General features: G+C 66.8%; 3 protein-coding genes across 3 annotated transcripts; all 3 read left to right on the plus strand.

The window, feature by feature from the left end:
* Positions 1-373: 373 nt before the first annotated feature.
* SLC6A8 (solute carrier family 6 member 8) lies at positions 374-6,071 on the plus strand. Its single transcript, XM_062008270.1, has 14 exons — positions 374-659; positions 968-1,186; positions 1,563-1,694; positions 2,245-2,518; positions 2,599-2,731; positions 2,981-3,115; positions 3,206-3,309; positions 3,393-3,517; positions 3,593-3,705; positions 3,785-3,922; positions 4,201-4,303; positions 4,390-4,490; positions 4,677-4,847; positions 5,555-6,071. Exons 1-14 carry the CDS (start codon positions 554-556, stop codon positions 5,684-5,686), a joined length of 1,986 nt encoding a protein of 661 aa, XP_061864254.1. The 5' UTR covers positions 374-553; the 3' UTR covers positions 5,687-6,071.
* A 1,264-nt stretch (positions 6,072-7,335) lies between these two features.
* LOC104562715 (epidermal differentiation-specific protein-like) lies at positions 7,336-8,388 on the plus strand. Its single transcript, XM_062008681.1, has one exon. The coding sequence runs from the start codon at positions 7,336-7,338 to the stop codon at positions 8,386-8,388; it is 1,053 nt and encodes a 350-aa protein (XP_061864665.1).
* Positions 8,389-9,402: 1,014 nt separating this feature from the next.
* Positions 9,403-15,272, plus strand: QARS1 (glutaminyl-tRNA synthetase 1). Its single transcript, XM_062008598.1, has 24 exons — positions 9,403-9,563; positions 9,687-9,834; positions 9,914-10,023; positions 10,124-10,199; positions 10,511-10,575; positions 10,796-10,849; positions 11,046-11,103; positions 11,226-11,297; positions 11,462-11,547; positions 11,777-11,863; positions 11,978-12,077; positions 12,204-12,282; positions 12,381-12,489; positions 12,570-12,700; positions 12,830-12,922; positions 13,043-13,180; positions 13,259-13,346; positions 13,424-13,567; positions 13,640-13,744; positions 14,020-14,112; positions 14,340-14,467; positions 14,615-14,681; positions 14,894-15,019; positions 15,092-15,272. The coding sequence occupies exons 1-24, from the start codon at positions 9,417-9,419 to the stop codon at positions 15,140-15,142; spliced, it is 2,355 nt and encodes a 784-aa protein (XP_061864582.1). The 5' UTR covers positions 9,403-9,416; the 3' UTR covers positions 15,143-15,272.
* The last annotated feature ends 123 nt before the right edge of the window (positions 15,273-15,395 follow it).

Consider the following 15,395-nt stretch of genomic DNA (forward strand, 5'->3'; position numbering starts at 1 on the left):
CCTAGTGCCTGATGTCTCCCGGTATGCGCTGTCCCCCGGTGTCCCCTGGCGCCGGTGTGCCAGGACTGCAAGTCCCGGTGCTCTAGTGCCCGGTATCCCTGGCGTGCCTCATCGCTCGGTGTGCCCCGTGCGCGGTGTCCCTGCCATCCCTGTTGTGTCTTATCGCCCAGTGTCCCAGGGCGCCCCAGCGCCCCGCGCCCTCTGTCCCGCCGCGCCCCGGTGCCGGTGCCGGTGCGGCGGGACTGCAAGTCCCGTCAAGCCGCGGGCGGGCGGCGCGGCCAATGGGGCTCGGGGGGCGGCGCGGCCGGTCGCTGCCTCCGCCGCCGCCCGGTGCCGCGGCGCAGAGAGCCCCGGAGCGGCCGCGCGGCGCCGGCCCCGCAGCCCGGCTCTGAGCCGCCCGCCCGGCCCGGCCCGGCCCGCCGCGCCCCGCCGCCCTCAATGAGGTTCTTCCGACTCACCTTCAAGTGCTTCGTGGATTGCTTCTGAGCCCCCCTCGCTCCCCACGGCCACGGAGCCGCCCCCAACTCGCCCCCGCTCCCCGGCCCCCCGCGACATGCCCCCCGTCCCCGCCGACACGGCCGCCCCGCAGCCGCCCGCCGCCCCGCGACGCGACGCCGCCGCCACTGCCGCTGCCCCCGCCGCTGCGCCCGCGGGCTCCGGTAAGCGGAGAGCGCCGGGGAGGGATGAGGTTGGGGATGAACGGGAGGGGGGGGGGGGGGCGGCGGGGGGGCACGGCCACGCGCGACCGAGGCGCGCCCCCTCCCGCCGCCGCGGGGTGAGTCACCGCTCTGCATTGTGACGTCACGCGCCGGCCTGACATCTGACGTCACGTCCCCACGCGCGGAGAGGGGCGCGCGTGGGGGAACCCCCGCGGCCCCCCCCCCCGCGCCCCCACGGGCGCGCGTGACGGCCGCGTGAGGTGTCCGTGTCCGTCTCCCCCCCTCCCTTTCCCCCCGTGTCTCGGCAGAGGGGCGCGGGGAGGCGGAGGGCGCGGAGCCCCCCGCGGCGGGCGAGGAGCGGGCAGTGACGGCTCCGCTGGTGGGACCCCCCGGCCCCCCGAAAACGGCCGCCCCCGAGCGGGAGACATGGACCCGGCAGATGGATTTCATCATGTCATGCGTGGGCTTCGCCGTGGGTCTGGGCAACGTCTGGCGCTTCCCCTACCTGTGCTACAAGAACGGCGGAGGTGAGCCCCGCGCCTGCCCCACGGCATGGGGGGGGCACCCCACTTGCCACCGCATAGCGCACGGCGGGTCACCCCCGCGGCAGGACAGCCCACCCCGCACCTCCCCGGTGCAAGGGGCCGTCTGCGGGGCTCGTGGGCCACCCCACGAGTGTCCAGTGTTACCCGTTGTGGTAGGGGTCCGTGGGGAGCCCCCCGCCACCTGCCTGCCCTGACCTACATCGGCGGTGTGGCGAGGGGAGGGCTCAGAGGAGCCGTCGCCATTCGCTGTGCCCAGGCGGGCGGCGCAGGGAGGGAAGGGGGGGCCCGGGGGGGCCCGGGGGGGGCGGCGGCGGCGGCTGAGCCAGCCCCGTTACCCCTCGCTTTCCCCCGGTCCCAGGCGTCTTCCTCATCCCCTACCTGCTCATCGTCTTCGTGGGCGGCATCCCCGTCTTCTTCCTGGAGGTGGCCCTGGGGCAATTCATGAAGCAGGGGGGCATCGCCGCCTGGAACATCGCCCCCCTCTTCAAGGGTAATGCAGCGCCCTGCCCTGGCCCCGTGCACCCTGCCCCTGGCCTCTGGCACCCTGCCCCCTGCCCTGGGCCCCGGGGCTGGCAGCACCCTGCCTGTGGCTCCGGCTGCCCGCAGCCGTCCCGCGCCGGCGGCACCCTGCCCACACCCTGCCTGCTCCCCTGCACCTTGCCCGTGCCCCGCTGCTGCCCTGTGCCCCAGCCAAGGGTGGCAGCTGCTGGCGACCGTGCCCCGTGGCACGTTGCGCTGCCCTGCCTGGCCCCACCTGCTCCCTGCCTGCCTGCTGCCGCCGTCTCAGGGGCTGGCAGATCCCCACCTCAGCAGTGCCTCTCCGGCTCCCTGCTGTCCCGTGCCGTGTCTGGGGCTGCCAGTTCCCCCCTTGTCCTGTCCCTGCTGGCTCTCCCCGTCCTACCCTGAGCTGCCAGCTCCCTGCATCCCCAGCAGTGCCCCAAGTCCTGCTGCACCTCTGCCAGCACCCCCTGTCCCACCCCAGGCTGGCAGCTCCCTGACCCTGCTGCGTGCCCGTGGGCTCTGACCTCCCTGTGCCGTAGGTCTGGGCCTGGCCTCCATGGTGATTGTCTTCTTCTGCAACTCCTACTACATCATGATCCTGGTGTGGGGGCTCTTCTACCTGGTGCACTCGCTGACGGACACCCTGCCCTGGGCCACCTGTGGCCACCCCTGGAACACTGAGCAGTGCACTGAGCTCTTCCACCTCGAGCTCTGCCACAACGGCAGCACCAATGCCAGCGCCGGCACCGGCTCCTTCAACCTCAGCTGTGCCGACATGGCCAACAAGCGCTCGCCTGTCATCGAGTTTTGGGAGTGAGTGTGGGGACCTGGGAGGGGTCTCACCTGGGGCTGAGGGGGTTGCAGCAGTGCTCAGCACGGCTCCCCCTCTGCAGGAACAAGGTGCTGCGGCTCTCAGGGGACCTCAGTGAGCCGGGGGAGATGAACTGGCAGATGATCCTCTGCTTGGTCACCACCTGGGTTGTCGTCTACTTCTGCATCTGGAAGGGCGTCAAGTCAACCGGGAAGGTGACACTGGCGGGAAGGGATGGGGAGGGTGTGTCGGGGCCACGGGCATGTGGGGAGAGGACTGTGGCACATGGCACTGTCGGCTCTTGCCCTGCTGTGCCACAGTCCATGAGAATGCCAGACCTCCGCTCCCACATCTGTCTGGGAGGTGCTGCCAGCTGCTGGGGACATCCCTGAGCCCTGTCCCGCTGTGGCACGTGACAGAGAGCCCCAGGCCAGAAGGTCTCAACACCACCTGCTCCTCTGCAGATTGTCTACTTCACGGCACTCTTCCCCTATGTGGTCCTCATCCTGCTGCTGGTTCATGGGGTGACGCTGCCTGGGGCACTGGGTGGCATCGTCTACTACCTGAAACCTGACTGGTCTAAGCTGGCCGAGGCGCAGGTGAGGGCAGCAGGGAGGGCAGGAGGGGGCCAGGTGCTGGGCACCCCGCAGCACCCTCCTTGCTTGCCAACACCCTTCCTTGCACCTCAGGTCTGGATTGACGCCGGCACTCAGATCTTCTTCTCCTATGCCATCGGGCTGGGTGCCCTGACGGCGCTGGGCAGCTACAACCGCTTCCACAACAACTGCTACAGGTAAAGAGGGCTGTGCCGGCTGTAGGGTGTCCCCCTGCCGTGCCCCTGGTACCCCCAGTCCCCCTGACCCTCTGTGCCCGCAGGGATGCCTACATCCTGGCCGTGATCAACAGCTCCACCAGCTTCTTCGCTGGCTTCGTCGTCTTCTCTGTGCTGGGCTTCATGGCCTCCGAGCAAGGCGTGGACATCTCCAAGGTGGCCGAGTCCGGTGAGTGCCCAATGGTAGTGTGTCCCCTGTGTCCCCCCTCTGTGGGGTGGCACCGCTGACCCCGCTGTCCCGCAGGCCCTGGACTGGCTTTCATCGCCTACCCCAAAGCCGTGACGCTGATGCCCCTGTCCCCGCTCTGGGCCACGCTCTTCTTCTTCATGCTCCTTGTGCTGGGGCTGGACAGCCAGGTGCAGCAGCAGGCAGGGAGGTGAGGACAGGGAGGGTGCAGGGTGGCACGTCCCCACTGAGCCCCGCTCTCTGCCACAGTTTGTCGGCGTGGAGGGTTTCATCACGGGCATCCTGGACCTGTTCCCCCAGCCAGGGGCTGGCTCGCTGCGCCGCGAGCTCACCGCCGCGCTCTGCTGCATCGTCTGCTGCCTCATTGACCTTTCCATGGTCACGCAGGTGGGGCACGTGGCAGGGACACCAGCCCCACACCGGGCGCCCACACCTGCCCCCGGGACGTCACCTCCCACAGGGCTCCAGTGCAGGGTGGGGGCTCCCTGGGGCTGCTGCACCCACGGCTGTGGGGGTCGCAATGCCACAGGGGTGCCCGTTGTCGGGGGGGCTGCTTGGGGAGCACAGGTTGTCCGTGCCATGCAGGGTGTCCGTGGCAGGTGGGGCACCAGGGCCAATATGGGGCACCCGGCACAGCCCCGTGACGCGTGACGCCGTCCTGGCAGGGCGGCATGTACGTGTTCCAGCTCTTTGACAACTACTCAGCCAGCGGGATCACGCTGCTGTGGCAGGCCTTCTGGGAGTGCGTGGTCATCGCCTGGGTCTATGGTGAGGCCGGGGGGACACGAGCCGGGAGGGGACACGAGGAGACACGGGTGCCCCGCGGGGCCCGGCTGACGCCTTGGTCCCCGCAGGTGCCGACCGCTTCATGGACGACGTGGCCCGCATGATCGGGTACCGGCCCCTGCCCCTCATGAAGTGGTGCTGGGCCGTGGTGACACCGCTGGTCTGCGTGGTGAGCGGGGCCGCCCCGCGCGGGGACACGCGTGGGCTGGCGCGTGTGTGTGCGTGTGCCGCAGCCGCGGGCCCCGCGCTCCCCCTCGCGGCCGCTGCGGGCACGGCAGCCTCGCGGTGACGTGCGGGGGGTTGCGGGGCCGCCAGCCCGCTGCCCCGCGGGTCTCACCCCCGGCTCTCCGCGCAGGGCATCTTCCTGTTCCACGTGGTGAACTACAAGCCGCTGACCTACAACAAGACGTACGTGTACCCGTGGTGGGGGGACGCCATCGGCTGGGTCCTGGCGCTCTCCTCCATGCTCTGCATCCCCTGCACCGTCCTCTACAAGCTCCTGCGCTGCAAAGGCTCTCTGCGTGAGGTGAGGGCCTTGCTGCCTCCATCCCCAATCTGCCTCGGCCCTCGTCTCTGTGCCATGCTCAGTCCTGTCCCCATCTCAGTCTCATCTCCATCCAGATCCCAGCGTTGCCCCTGTTGCCATCTCAGTCCCATCCCGAGCCAGATCCCATCCCAGTTCCCATCCATGGCTCGCTCCCAGCCTCACTGGAATCCCATCTTTGCTGGATCTTCTCAGTCCCAGCCGTCTCCGAATCCCATCTGTGTCCCCACCTCTTATCGCTCTCATTCCCAGCCAAATCCTGTCACTGGCCCTATCACTGTCTCAATCCCCTCCTCATCCCATTCCTGTCCCCCTGCAATTCCTGTCCCTCTCTCAATGCCATTTTGGTCCCTTCACCATCCTCGTCTCAACCCCATTCAAATCACATTCCTCTACCTGTTGCTCTCCCTCCCGTCTGAATCCTGTCCTCATCCTCATCACCTTCCCCTCCCAACTTCACCTGCATCTCGTCCTTGCTGATGTCACTGTCTCAATCGCATCCCTGTCTCAGTCCCCTCCCCATCTCATCACAGTCCTCCTGCTATCCTTTCCCCTCTCTCAATCCCATTTCAATCCCTTCCCCATCTCCATCTCGCCTCCACTCCCATCCAAATCCCACCCCCATGACCACCTCAGCCCCTCTGTCTCTGCTGCGCTGTGGGGGCCGGGTGCTGACGGTGTCCCCACAGCGCTGGCAGCTCCTGACCACTCCAATCTGGGGCCACCACCACCTGGAATACCTGACACCTGAGGCAGAGGCCAAGCTGCTGGCCCCAGAGCCCCCCAAGGAGAAGGCAACGCTCTTCGAGACTGTGATCTGAGCGTGGGAAGGGTCGCGCTGCTCCCGCCCGCCATAGCAATAATGCCAGCACCGCCTCCCACCCATGCCCCCCGTGCCCCCCGAGCCGCCCCGGCCCGCCAGCCTCACCACAGGGGAGGGAACACGAAAGCAGGGAGTGGGGGTTCGCTAGGGGCTGTGGGGCCGGGGCGGCTGCGGGGAGCAGGGGGGGACCGGCGCGGGGGAGCGTGGCAGCCCGGGGAGGCTGGCGGGGGGGCCATGGGCCGGGGCAGCGAGCGGGACAGCCCTTCCCCGGCCCCCAGCCCCCACGGCCCCCCACTCACTAACCGCTTCCTGTAGCGTTTGTCTGGTGTAACCCCCACTGCCCCAACATCTGGCAATAAAACTGGGAGACCCTGGCAGCCCCAGCACTGCAGGGGATGGGGGGCACTGGGAGTGGGCAGCTTGGGGGCCAAGATGGGGGGTGGCACCTGCACAAGGGGAATGGGGCTCCCCACACAGCTGAGGCCAGCCTCGCTTCCTCATACCCACCTGATGGGGCAGATTTCAGCCCAGAGGCTTTTGGGAGTCCTGGGTGTCCCCAGGCATGAGCAGAGGCTGTGGAAGTGTGTCAGAATTCATCTGTATCTGGCTGGGAGCTGCTCTCATCGTCTTCAGGGGCTCTCCTCTACTTGCACTGTGCCATAGACACAGCCCAGGGCTGGGGAGGGTTGCAGGGATGAGGCAACCCCTGGGCCTGGGCACATAGGTGGGAGAAGCCAGGATTCCCAGACCCCTGGACCTGCCAGAGCCTGGTCCCAGCAGAGTGCCAGCCAAGCTGGTGCTTGTGTGCTCTGTGCCCTGCACCAGCAGCTGCTGGGGAGGCCGTGGGGACCTGCGTGGTGCTCTGAGGAAGCCCCTGTCACACTGCTCTCAGGGTGGCTGCTGCTCGTCCCTGTGCCCCGGCTGGCTGTGAGAATCCCACGGTTCCCAGCTCTGGCACCTGACACCCTCCAGCAATACCATGGCCATCCCAGGTGGTCTGTGGCCATCGTCCCAGGGGGGTGGGAGATACGGCAGGAGAATTGCCACCACGCCATTCTCAGGGTTGTGTCCCACATCCGGGGTCACTGGGGTGACAGGGGCTTGTCTCGGGGCGCTGGCTTGCCCCACCACGATACCCTCTCACCCCGCTGGGGCGAGCCAGCAGTTCCTGCCCCACCGGCAACACACGGTAATTAGCGCAGGCAGGGCGGAAGCATGGGTGCTAATTGGCGGTGACTCGGTGGTGCTGGAGCGCTGCGGGCCCGAGGCATGGCAGGACTTTCCGGCAAGGCTGGTCTGCGAGTCGGCCCAAGCCCGGTGCTGCGGGTGCCGTGCGGGGCTGGGCTGGATGTGGGGCTGGGGCCGGCTGCGGGCGTGAGCACCGTCATCACCCTCGCTTCGTGCCGCAGCACGCCCCGGCCCTGCCGCCCCTTGTTAAGGGCAGAGCCGGTGTGGGCCGGTGAAGGGGTGCTGCCAGCACAGACGGCGACAGCGCAGGGACCGGGCAGAGCTGGGTGAAGGAGAGGCAGAGAACAGGGAAAGAAGAGGTGCTGGGGGGACCCTTCAGGCTGTCCCCAGGGGTCTCCAAGTGCCCACACCGCCCCCCACGAGGGGCCTCGGCGTGCGAGGGCAGGCGCCCGCAGCGCCATGAACCGCATCACGGTGTATGAATGCGCCGACTTCGAGGGGCTGAGCCGGGAGTTCACCTGCGATGTGCCCGACCTGCATGAGCTGGATTTCGGGGACTGCATCGCCTCCCTGAAGGTGGTGGGACAGCCCTGGATCGCCTACACAGACCCCAAGTACGAGGGGGAGCCGCACGCCTTTGAGGAGGGTGAGTACCCCTCCATCGAGTGCCCCAACAGCTTCTCGGCGCTGCGCCTCGTGCACCACGACCTGGAGGACCCCCAGATCACTCTCTATGAGCACCCCAACTTTAGAGGCGCCTGCAAGGTGGTGACAGAGGAGACCAACTTGGCATATGGGTACTTCAATGACCGGGTGGCCTCTCACGAGGTGCAGCGAGGCGTGTGGCTGCTCTACCAGCACCCCGGCCGGGGGGGTTGGCACTGCCTGGCATGGCCCGGGGAGCGTGTTTTTGACTACAAATCCGAGCTGAACTTCCAGGCTCGGCTGTCCCACCTGCGCCCGCTGCAGCCCGGGCGACCTCTGGTCTCGGCGCGTCTCCTCTGGGAGCAGAAGCGGGTGGAGGCAGAGCGGGAGGTGCTGGTGGATGAGATTGAGGGGGTGAACGAGACAGAGTCGGAGCAGGTGCTGGCTGCCAGCAGCAGCCGGGAGTACAGCACCACGCTCTGGCAGAGCTTCCACTTCAGCAACGCCACCAGCCTCAAAGCCGGACTGTCCTTCACGCTCATTGTGGAAGCCTCCAACATCTTCACGGTGCAGAAGGGACGCAGTGAATCCAGCACCCGCCGGGAGCGCGTGGAGGTGCAGCTGCCAGCAAAGATTCCCCCACGCACCGTGCTCAGCATCCAGGTCTTGCGGAAGGAGGTGACACTCTCAGTCCCGGTTCTGCTCACCATCACACAGAATGAGGCCGTGCGTACGGAGATGGGCGAGTACCGCAGCATCTCGGGTACCAACATCAGTGCCCGCTACAGCCTGAAGCCACTGCCAGCTGCAGGCAGAGAGCAGGCAGCCACCAAGGGGACAGAGCCAGTGCCCGGCACCGGGATGTAGCTGTAACTGTAGCTCCTTTCCCATGCTGGGCACCAGTGCTGTCCCCAGGTGGTGTGGGACTGCCAGGGACACTGATGCTGCCTGTCTGAGCAGCCCACGGAGGAGCTGTGACCCACCTTGCCTGGCTGCATCGGGCAGCTGTCTGGCAGGACCTGATGGTGCCTTCTCCTGATAGGTGTTGGCAATAAACTCCCTTCCCCAACTGCTTGTGCCTGCTGCTGCTGAGACGGGTCCGAGTGGGCTTGGGGCAGATGGGAGGCACCACGCTGAGGGGTACAGTGGGGTGGGAGGACTGAGGGATACCAGACTGGGAGGGCACCGGGCTGAAGATATCGGGATGGCAGAGTGGGGAGACACCGAGCTAGAGGGGGACGACAGACTGCGGGCGGAGGCGGGGACACACCAGGCTGAGTGGTACAGCAGGATGGGGCTGCTGGAGTGACACTGTGGGAGGGCAAGCAACACCGGGCTGGGCAAGCTGGGGGACACTGGGCTGACCTCGTTCCGCACACACCAGGCTGGGGATACCGGTCACTGGCCTGGGAGGCTGGTGGGACAGTGCGGGCCAGGGGCTGGGGCAGCGGCGGGGACAGCGGTCTGGAGTAGCCAGGGATGACCTCGGGCCGGCCTGGCCCTGCACACAGCAGGCTGGGGCAGCCGCCACCACCCCCGCTCGGGCCGGTCGCAGGGACTCTCCTTGGGGCGGCGGGGACACCCACGGGGCCCGGGGCACGCCGTGGCCGCGGGCGGTGGCGAGCGGGGGCCGGCGCAGGGCCAGCCCTTGCCGGAGCTCCGCCCCCCACGTGGCCGCCGCCGCCGCCGCCGGGCTCCTTAACTGACGCAACCGGTCGCGGGCTTGTCCCCGCCCCCTGCGCCCCTATTCGCGGAGCGGGCGCCGAGCTCCCACATCCCATTGGCTGGGACGGGCCGCTCTCGCCGTCGATTGGCTGGACCTGCGCGGGGTTCACGCCCTCCGCGCTCCGGTTGGGCGCGCGCGCCCCCGCCCCCGGGCGGGCGGTGGCGGCAGCATGGCGGCGGTGGCGGGGGCCATGGCGGCGGCAGAGGCGGAGGAGGCGCTGGGGCTGTTCACCGGTATCGGTCTCAGCGAGGCCAAGGCCCGCGAGACGCTGCGAAACGCGGCGCTCAGCGCGCTGCTCCGCCGGGCCGTGCTGCAGGTGCGCCCCTCCTGCGGGACGCGACCCCCCTCCCCGGGACCCCCCCGGCCCTTGGCATTCGGCCCCCGGGCTGCCGGGGCTCAGCCCCGGGCCGGTTCTGACGCGTCCCCGGGGCTGTGACAGGCTCGGAGCGCGCTGGGCCCGGCCCTGGACAAAGCTACCGGGACGCTGCTGTACAACGCGGCCGCCCGCCTCAAGGACCCGAAGCACCTCGGCTTCCTCGTCGACTACATCGCCCGCAGGGAGATCCTCACCGACCTGCAGCTCAATGGTACCGAGCGGCCCCAGGATCCCCTCGGGCCCCTGCGGGGAGGCCAGGGCCCCGCTCCTCACTCCCGCTCTGCCCCCAGCCGCGCTGGAGTACGTGAGGAGCCATCCCCTGGAGCCCCTGGACGTGGCGGACTTTGAGCGCGCCTGTGGCGTGGGAGTGTGCATCAGTCCCGAGCAGATCGAGGAGGCGGTGAGTGGGTCCCTGTCCCGCTCAGTTCCCATGTCGCTGTCCCGCTCACTCCCCGTGTCCCTGTCCTGCTCACCCTCCGTGTCCCTGTCCCACTGCCCAGGTGGAGGCTGTGATTGCCAAGCATCGAGCAGAGCTGCTGGCAGAGCGCTACCACTTCAACATGGGGCTGCTGATGGGTGAGTGGGGGGCACTGGGGCAGCCCCCTCCCGGCACTCCTGCCCCCCAGGATCCCAAGAGATCCCTTTGCTGCAGGCCGGCCCGGCCCCGGCGGCAGCGTCGCTGTGCCGCAGCTCACCTGATGCAGGGGAGACGTCCCACCGTGCCCCCCATGCAAACAGGGCTGGGGGCGGCAGCTGCCCACAGTGCTCTGTGCCAGGGGCAGCCCTGGGGCAGGGGCTGCCTCCAGCTACTGGCTGCAGCCCCCTGCGCCGGTAGAGCCCTCCCAGGCTGGGCTGTGCCCCTTGCCGACGGGGTGCCCTGTCCGCAGGGGAGGCGCGGAGCCAGCTGCGCTGGGCAGACGGGAAGACCATCAAGAACGAGGTGGACCTGCAGGTGGGTGTGGGGGCAGTGGGTTGGGTGCTGCTTGGGGTGTGTCTGTGGTCAGGGCTGTACCCAGTGTGGGACCTGCTGACCTGTCCCATGGGAGGGCCCGGCGCTGGGCACAGCGCATCCTGGGTGGGTACAGGCAGGGTGAGGGGAGTGACAGGGCCACCTCCAGGCCTTGGGGCCCTGGAAGCCTTTTCTACTGTTGTCTATGTTTTTTTTTATCCAGGTGCTGCATTTGCTGGGACCAAAGACAGAAGCTGACTTGGAAAAGAAGCCAAAGGTAGGGAGGAGCAGGGGGAGGCTGGGAACTTGCACAGTATTTCTCTGCTAACTGTCCAACAGGATCCCAAATATCTTCTCTGGGCCCAGCCACCATCATAGGCACATGCCTGAGAGAGCCTGGAGGCAGCAGCCTGGGTTGGGAGGGGAAGGTGTGTGCTGGGGATGGGCACTTGATGCTGTGCTGGTCCCTGTAGGCTGCCAAGGCCCGGCCGGTCTCAGTGGAGAAGCAGAAGGTGGCTGTGGTGGAGAATGGTAAGACACTGTCCTCCTGTGGGCAGCTTCCCCGGCCCTTAGACTCCTTCCTGGAACGTGCCTCTGAGCTGGCTCGTGGGAGCTGCAACCAGGGCCCTGCTCAGCCCTGTCTCTCCCTGAAGGCGAGGTGGGCACGGAGACACGGTCGCTGCTGGAGCAGCTGCGGGGAGAAGCCCTCAAGTTTCACAAGCCTGGTGAGTGCAAGGAGCTACTATCGTGTGTGGGGCTGCTCCCCTTGACGGTGTGTGCAGCCCCAGCTCTCTGTGCTGCAGGGGACAGCTCCATGTCCTGCCCTATTGGCTGCTGGGCTTGGCTCAGTTTTGACAGTGCTGCACCTCTGAGCATCCTGTGCCCACAGGAGAGAACTATAAGACAGAGGGTTATGTGGTGACGCCCAACACCATGGCTCTGCTGAAGCAGCACCTGGCAGTCACGGGTGGGCAGGTGAGGCCGTGTCCCACAGCCTTGTTCCTTTCAGGCCGCAGTGCTGTGCCAGACTCCAGCCAGGTGGCTGGGGAGACACACGGCTGATGGGGAGCATGGCCGGAGGCAGTGCCCATGTAGCATGGGTGACTCAGTGGCATTGTCAGGGGCTCGTGTCAGTGCCTCTGCTGTCAGGGATGGGGAGAATCACCTGCCAAAGGACAGAGCTGTCCCCTTTTTTGCCATGCAGGTGCGGACACGGTTCCCCCCTGAGCCCAATGGGATCCTGCACATTGGCCATGCCAAGGCCATCAACTTCAACTTTGGGTATGCCAAGGTGAGAGCACCAAGCCCCCACTGACAGCTCCACCCAGCCCCTGCCTTCTTCCACTGCTTGGCCCTGCCAGGGAGCTGCTCGGGGAGCAGCTGCTCACTGTCCCCCTGTCCGCAGGCCAACGGTGGCGTGTGCTTCCTGCGCTATGATGACACCAACCCTGAGAAGGAGGAGGAGAAGTACTTCACTGCCATCCGGGAGATGGTGGAGTGGCTGGGTATGGCTCGGTCTGGGGAGGGCAGGACCAGGCCAGGCACTGCTGTGGATGTCCCTATGTGGTGCAGGTCCTGCTGCTGGGCCCTAGGCGTGCCTCCAACCTGCTCTGTTTCCCTTGTCCCCACAGGATACCAGCCCTATGCAGTGACCCACGCGTCAGATTATTTTGACCAGCTCTACACCTGGGCCCTAGAGCTCATCCGCAGGTGAGTGTGCTGGGGAGGTGTCCTGTGCCACAGCCGGGGCTCCCCCTCGCCCAGGGGACGTGCCACTGGCGTCTGGTGATGGCATCACCACTCCATAGAGGCCAGGCCTACGTCTGCCATCAGAAGGTGGAGGAGATCAAAGGCCACAACCCACCGCCCTCGCCGTGGCGGGACCGGCCCGTGGAGGAGTCGCTTGTGCTGTTTGAGGTACCCCTGGCTGGCGACAGGCGCTGCGTGCCCATAGGATCTGGGTCTGTGCTGGGCCTACAGCTTCCCCTGCTCCACAGGACATGCGAAAGGGCAAGTTTGGGGAGGGGGAGGCCACGCTGCGGATGAAGCTGGTGATGGAGGACGGGAAGATGGACCCTGTCGCTTACCGTGTCAAGTTCACTCCGCACCATCGCACCAGGGACAAGTGGTAGGGAGGACCTGTGGCACTCTGTGACATGTGGTAGGGGAGGAGTCTGTGTCTCCTGGGTGCTGGGAGGTGTCAGGAGGGGCAGCAGCAGCAGGCTCTGCCCCAGGGCTCACTGCATCTGCCTCGCAGGTGCATCTACCCCACCTACGACTACACGCACTGCCTGTGCGACTCCATCGAGCACATCACACATTCCCTCTGCACCAAGGAGTTCCAGGCCAGGTGAGCAGCGTGCACGGCACGGCCCAGGGCCCACCTGGGGCTGGCAGGGCAACTCCGTGGGGGACAGCGTGTCCACGGCTATGTGTGGGTGTGAGGCTGAGGCGGGCTGTGCCCCTGCAGGCGCTCCTCTTACTTCTGGTTATGCAACGCTCTGGATGTCTACTGCCCCGTGCAGTGGGAGTACGGGCGCCTGAACCTGCTCTACACCGTGGTCTCCAAGAGGAAGATCATCCGGCTGGTGGAGACGGGCGCCGTGAGGTGGGAGCGGGGCCGGGAGCCAGGGCAGTTCACGCCCAGGGCACGCCTGGCCTGGCGCTCACACCACTGTCTTCCCAGGGACTGGGACGACCCGCGGCTCTTCACACTGACAGCCCTGCGCCGCAGGGGCTTCCCCCCCGAGGCCATCAACAACTTCTGTGCCCGGGTAGGTGCCGGGGCAGTGAGGGCTGGGCGGGGAGGTGCGTTCCCTGGCCGGTGTGGTAGCAGCAGGCTGTCCTGCAGGTCGGCGTGACGGTGGCGCAGGCGACCATGGAGCCGCATCTGCTGGAGGCGTGTGCGCGGGAGGTGCTGAACGAGCAGGCTCCCCGCGCCATGGCTGTCCTTGAGCCCCTCAAGGTCACCATCACCAACTTCCCCTCCCCAAAGGTGAGACTGCTGTGGGCTGGGGTGGGGGTGAGGTTCCCCAAGGTCAGCATTTCACCCACTGCTTCTCTGCAGGCACTCGAGGTCCTTGTGCCCAACTTTCCAGCTGATGAGAGCCAGGGTTTTCACAAAGTGCCCTTCCAGCCCACCATCTACATCGAGGAGACAGACTTCAGGGAGGTGAGCTGGGCCCTACAGCCATAGCACCCTCCCTCCTGGGAGCTGAGGCTGGAGCAGCAGGAGCCTGGCAGCATGGCCAGCCTGGTGCTCACACCTGGTCAGTGCACTGGGGAACATCCAGCAGCAGCCTGGGAGATGAAACAGTCCTGGACACCCTGATCCCTGGGATGTCAGGAGTGGAGGCGGAGGACACAGTCATAGGGATAGATAGCCCCGCTGGAGAGGGGACCTGCTGCCTGTGCTGGGCTGCCTCATACAGCCATGAACTCCCACAGGAGGTGGACAAGGGCTACAAGCGCCTGGCCCCGGGGCAGCCGGTGGGGCTGCGTCACACTGGCTACGTCATCACCGTACAGAACATCATCAAGGTGGGTGCCTCTAGGCACTGGTGACACAAAGTTGGGCTGTGGAGAGAAGGGCAGTGACAGTCACCTTGGATCAGGCACTGTGGGCACAACGTGGGTGCAGGCTGCCTGCATGGCACCTGCACACCATGCCTCATGTGTACAATTTGGCTCCAGGGCTGCCCTGTGGGATAGGACTGCTGCCTTACTGCTGCCTCACCACTCCTCTTGTCTTGTCTCCTCTTGCCCAGGATGCCAGTGGGCACGTGATTGAGCTGGAGGTGACCTGCACCAAGTCAGACGTGGCAGAGAAGCCCAAAGCCTTCATCCACTGGGTGTCGGAGCCGCTGGCGTGTGAAGTGCGGCTCTACGAGCGGCTGTGAGTGTGCGGCTGCTGGGCTGCCAGCATCTTCCTTGGTGGCCCAGATGCTGCTGTGGCACTCCACAGGCTGTGGCCCCACGGCCGCCCTGGGGCACAGCACCCCCTCATCCTGCAGATTTGGGATGAGACTCTGTCTCCTGGTAGGTTTTTGCACAAAAATCCTGAGGACCCATCGGAGGTGCCTGGCGGCTTTCTGAGTGACCTCAACCCTGTGAGTCGCATCAGGAGGTGGGGTGGTGGGCCCTGGGGGTAGCTGGGGTCTTCCTGCACCCACCTGGGAGCTATCTACTTCCATGTGATGTTTGCATCTCCTTGGGTAGGGCACTGCTATGTCCCGGGAGGGAGAAGGGCTGGGGGCAGCAGGGCTGGGAAAGGGACAGAGGGGCTGGGAACAGACAGCTGAGCTTTTTTTCCCCCTGCCAGGACTCTCTGCGTGTGATCCACAATGCTCTGGTTGACAGCTCTGTTCTCTCTGCCCGGCCCTTCGACAAGTTCCAGTTTGAGCGGCTCGGCTACTTCTCTGTGGATCCCGACAGCGAGAAGGGGAAGGTGAGCCCCAGGGAGGGGACAGTGGGGCTCCCCCTGCCTGGCTCTCCAAACTGACCCTATGCCTCTCCCCAGCTGGTGTTCAACCGGACAGTGACGCTGAAGGAGGACCCCGGCAAGGCCTGAGGGACCCGCCGCTGCTGCCCTGCCATGGTGCCGTTTACCCCCAGGGGTCCCCGTGCCCCTCAGCTCTGCCGTGCCTTGGCGCAGCCCCCCGGGCGCCCCACAGCATCACCTCAATAAACGGAGCATCCCAGCCCTGCAGTGCCCGCCTGTCAATCCCCTCTGCCTTGGGCTTCTGGCCCAGGGGGGTCGGTCTCCACTGTTCCCCAGGAGACCTGCAGCTCCCCCTGCCCCACACCGTGAGGCCAGGCTGGGG

Source organism: Colius striatus, chromosome 15 (genome assembly GCF_028858725.1).
Source record: "Colius striatus isolate bColStr4 chromosome 15, bColStr4.1.hap1, whole genome shotgun sequence".
NCBI classification, from domain to species: Eukaryota; Metazoa; Chordata; class Aves; order Coliiformes; family Coliidae; genus Colius; species Colius striatus.

Excerpts from the sequence above, each read along its gene's own strand:
- LOC104562715 (XM_062008681.1), top strand. The coding sequence starts at position 7,336 with ATGAACCGCATCACGGTGTATGAATGCGCCGACTTCGAGGGGCTGAGC.
- QARS1 (XM_062008598.1), top strand. The coding sequence starts at position 9,417 with ATGGCGGCGGTGGCGGGGGCCATGGCGGCGGCAGAGGCGGAGGAGGCG. Across the intron at positions 9,835-9,913 it reads CACCGACCTGCAGCTCAATG|CCGCGCTGGAGTACGTGAGG; the intron begins GTACCGAGCGGC and ends CTCTGCCCCCAG. Across the intron at positions 14,682-14,893 it reads TTCTGAGTGACCTCAACCCT|GACTCTCTGCGTGTGATCCA; the intron begins GTGAGTCGCATC and ends TCCCCCTGCCAG.
- SLC6A8 (XM_062008270.1), top strand. The coding sequence starts at position 554 with ATGCCCCCCGTCCCCGCCGACACGGCCGCCCCGCAGCCGCCCGCCGCC. Across the intron at positions 1,695-2,244 it reads CATCGCCCCCCTCTTCAAGG|GTCTGGGCCTGGCCTCCATG; the intron begins GTAATGCAGCGC and ends CCTGTGCCGTAG. Across the intron at positions 4,848-5,554 it reads GCAAAGGCTCTCTGCGTGAG|CGCTGGCAGCTCCTGACCAC; the intron begins GTGAGGGCCTTG and ends GTGTCCCCACAG.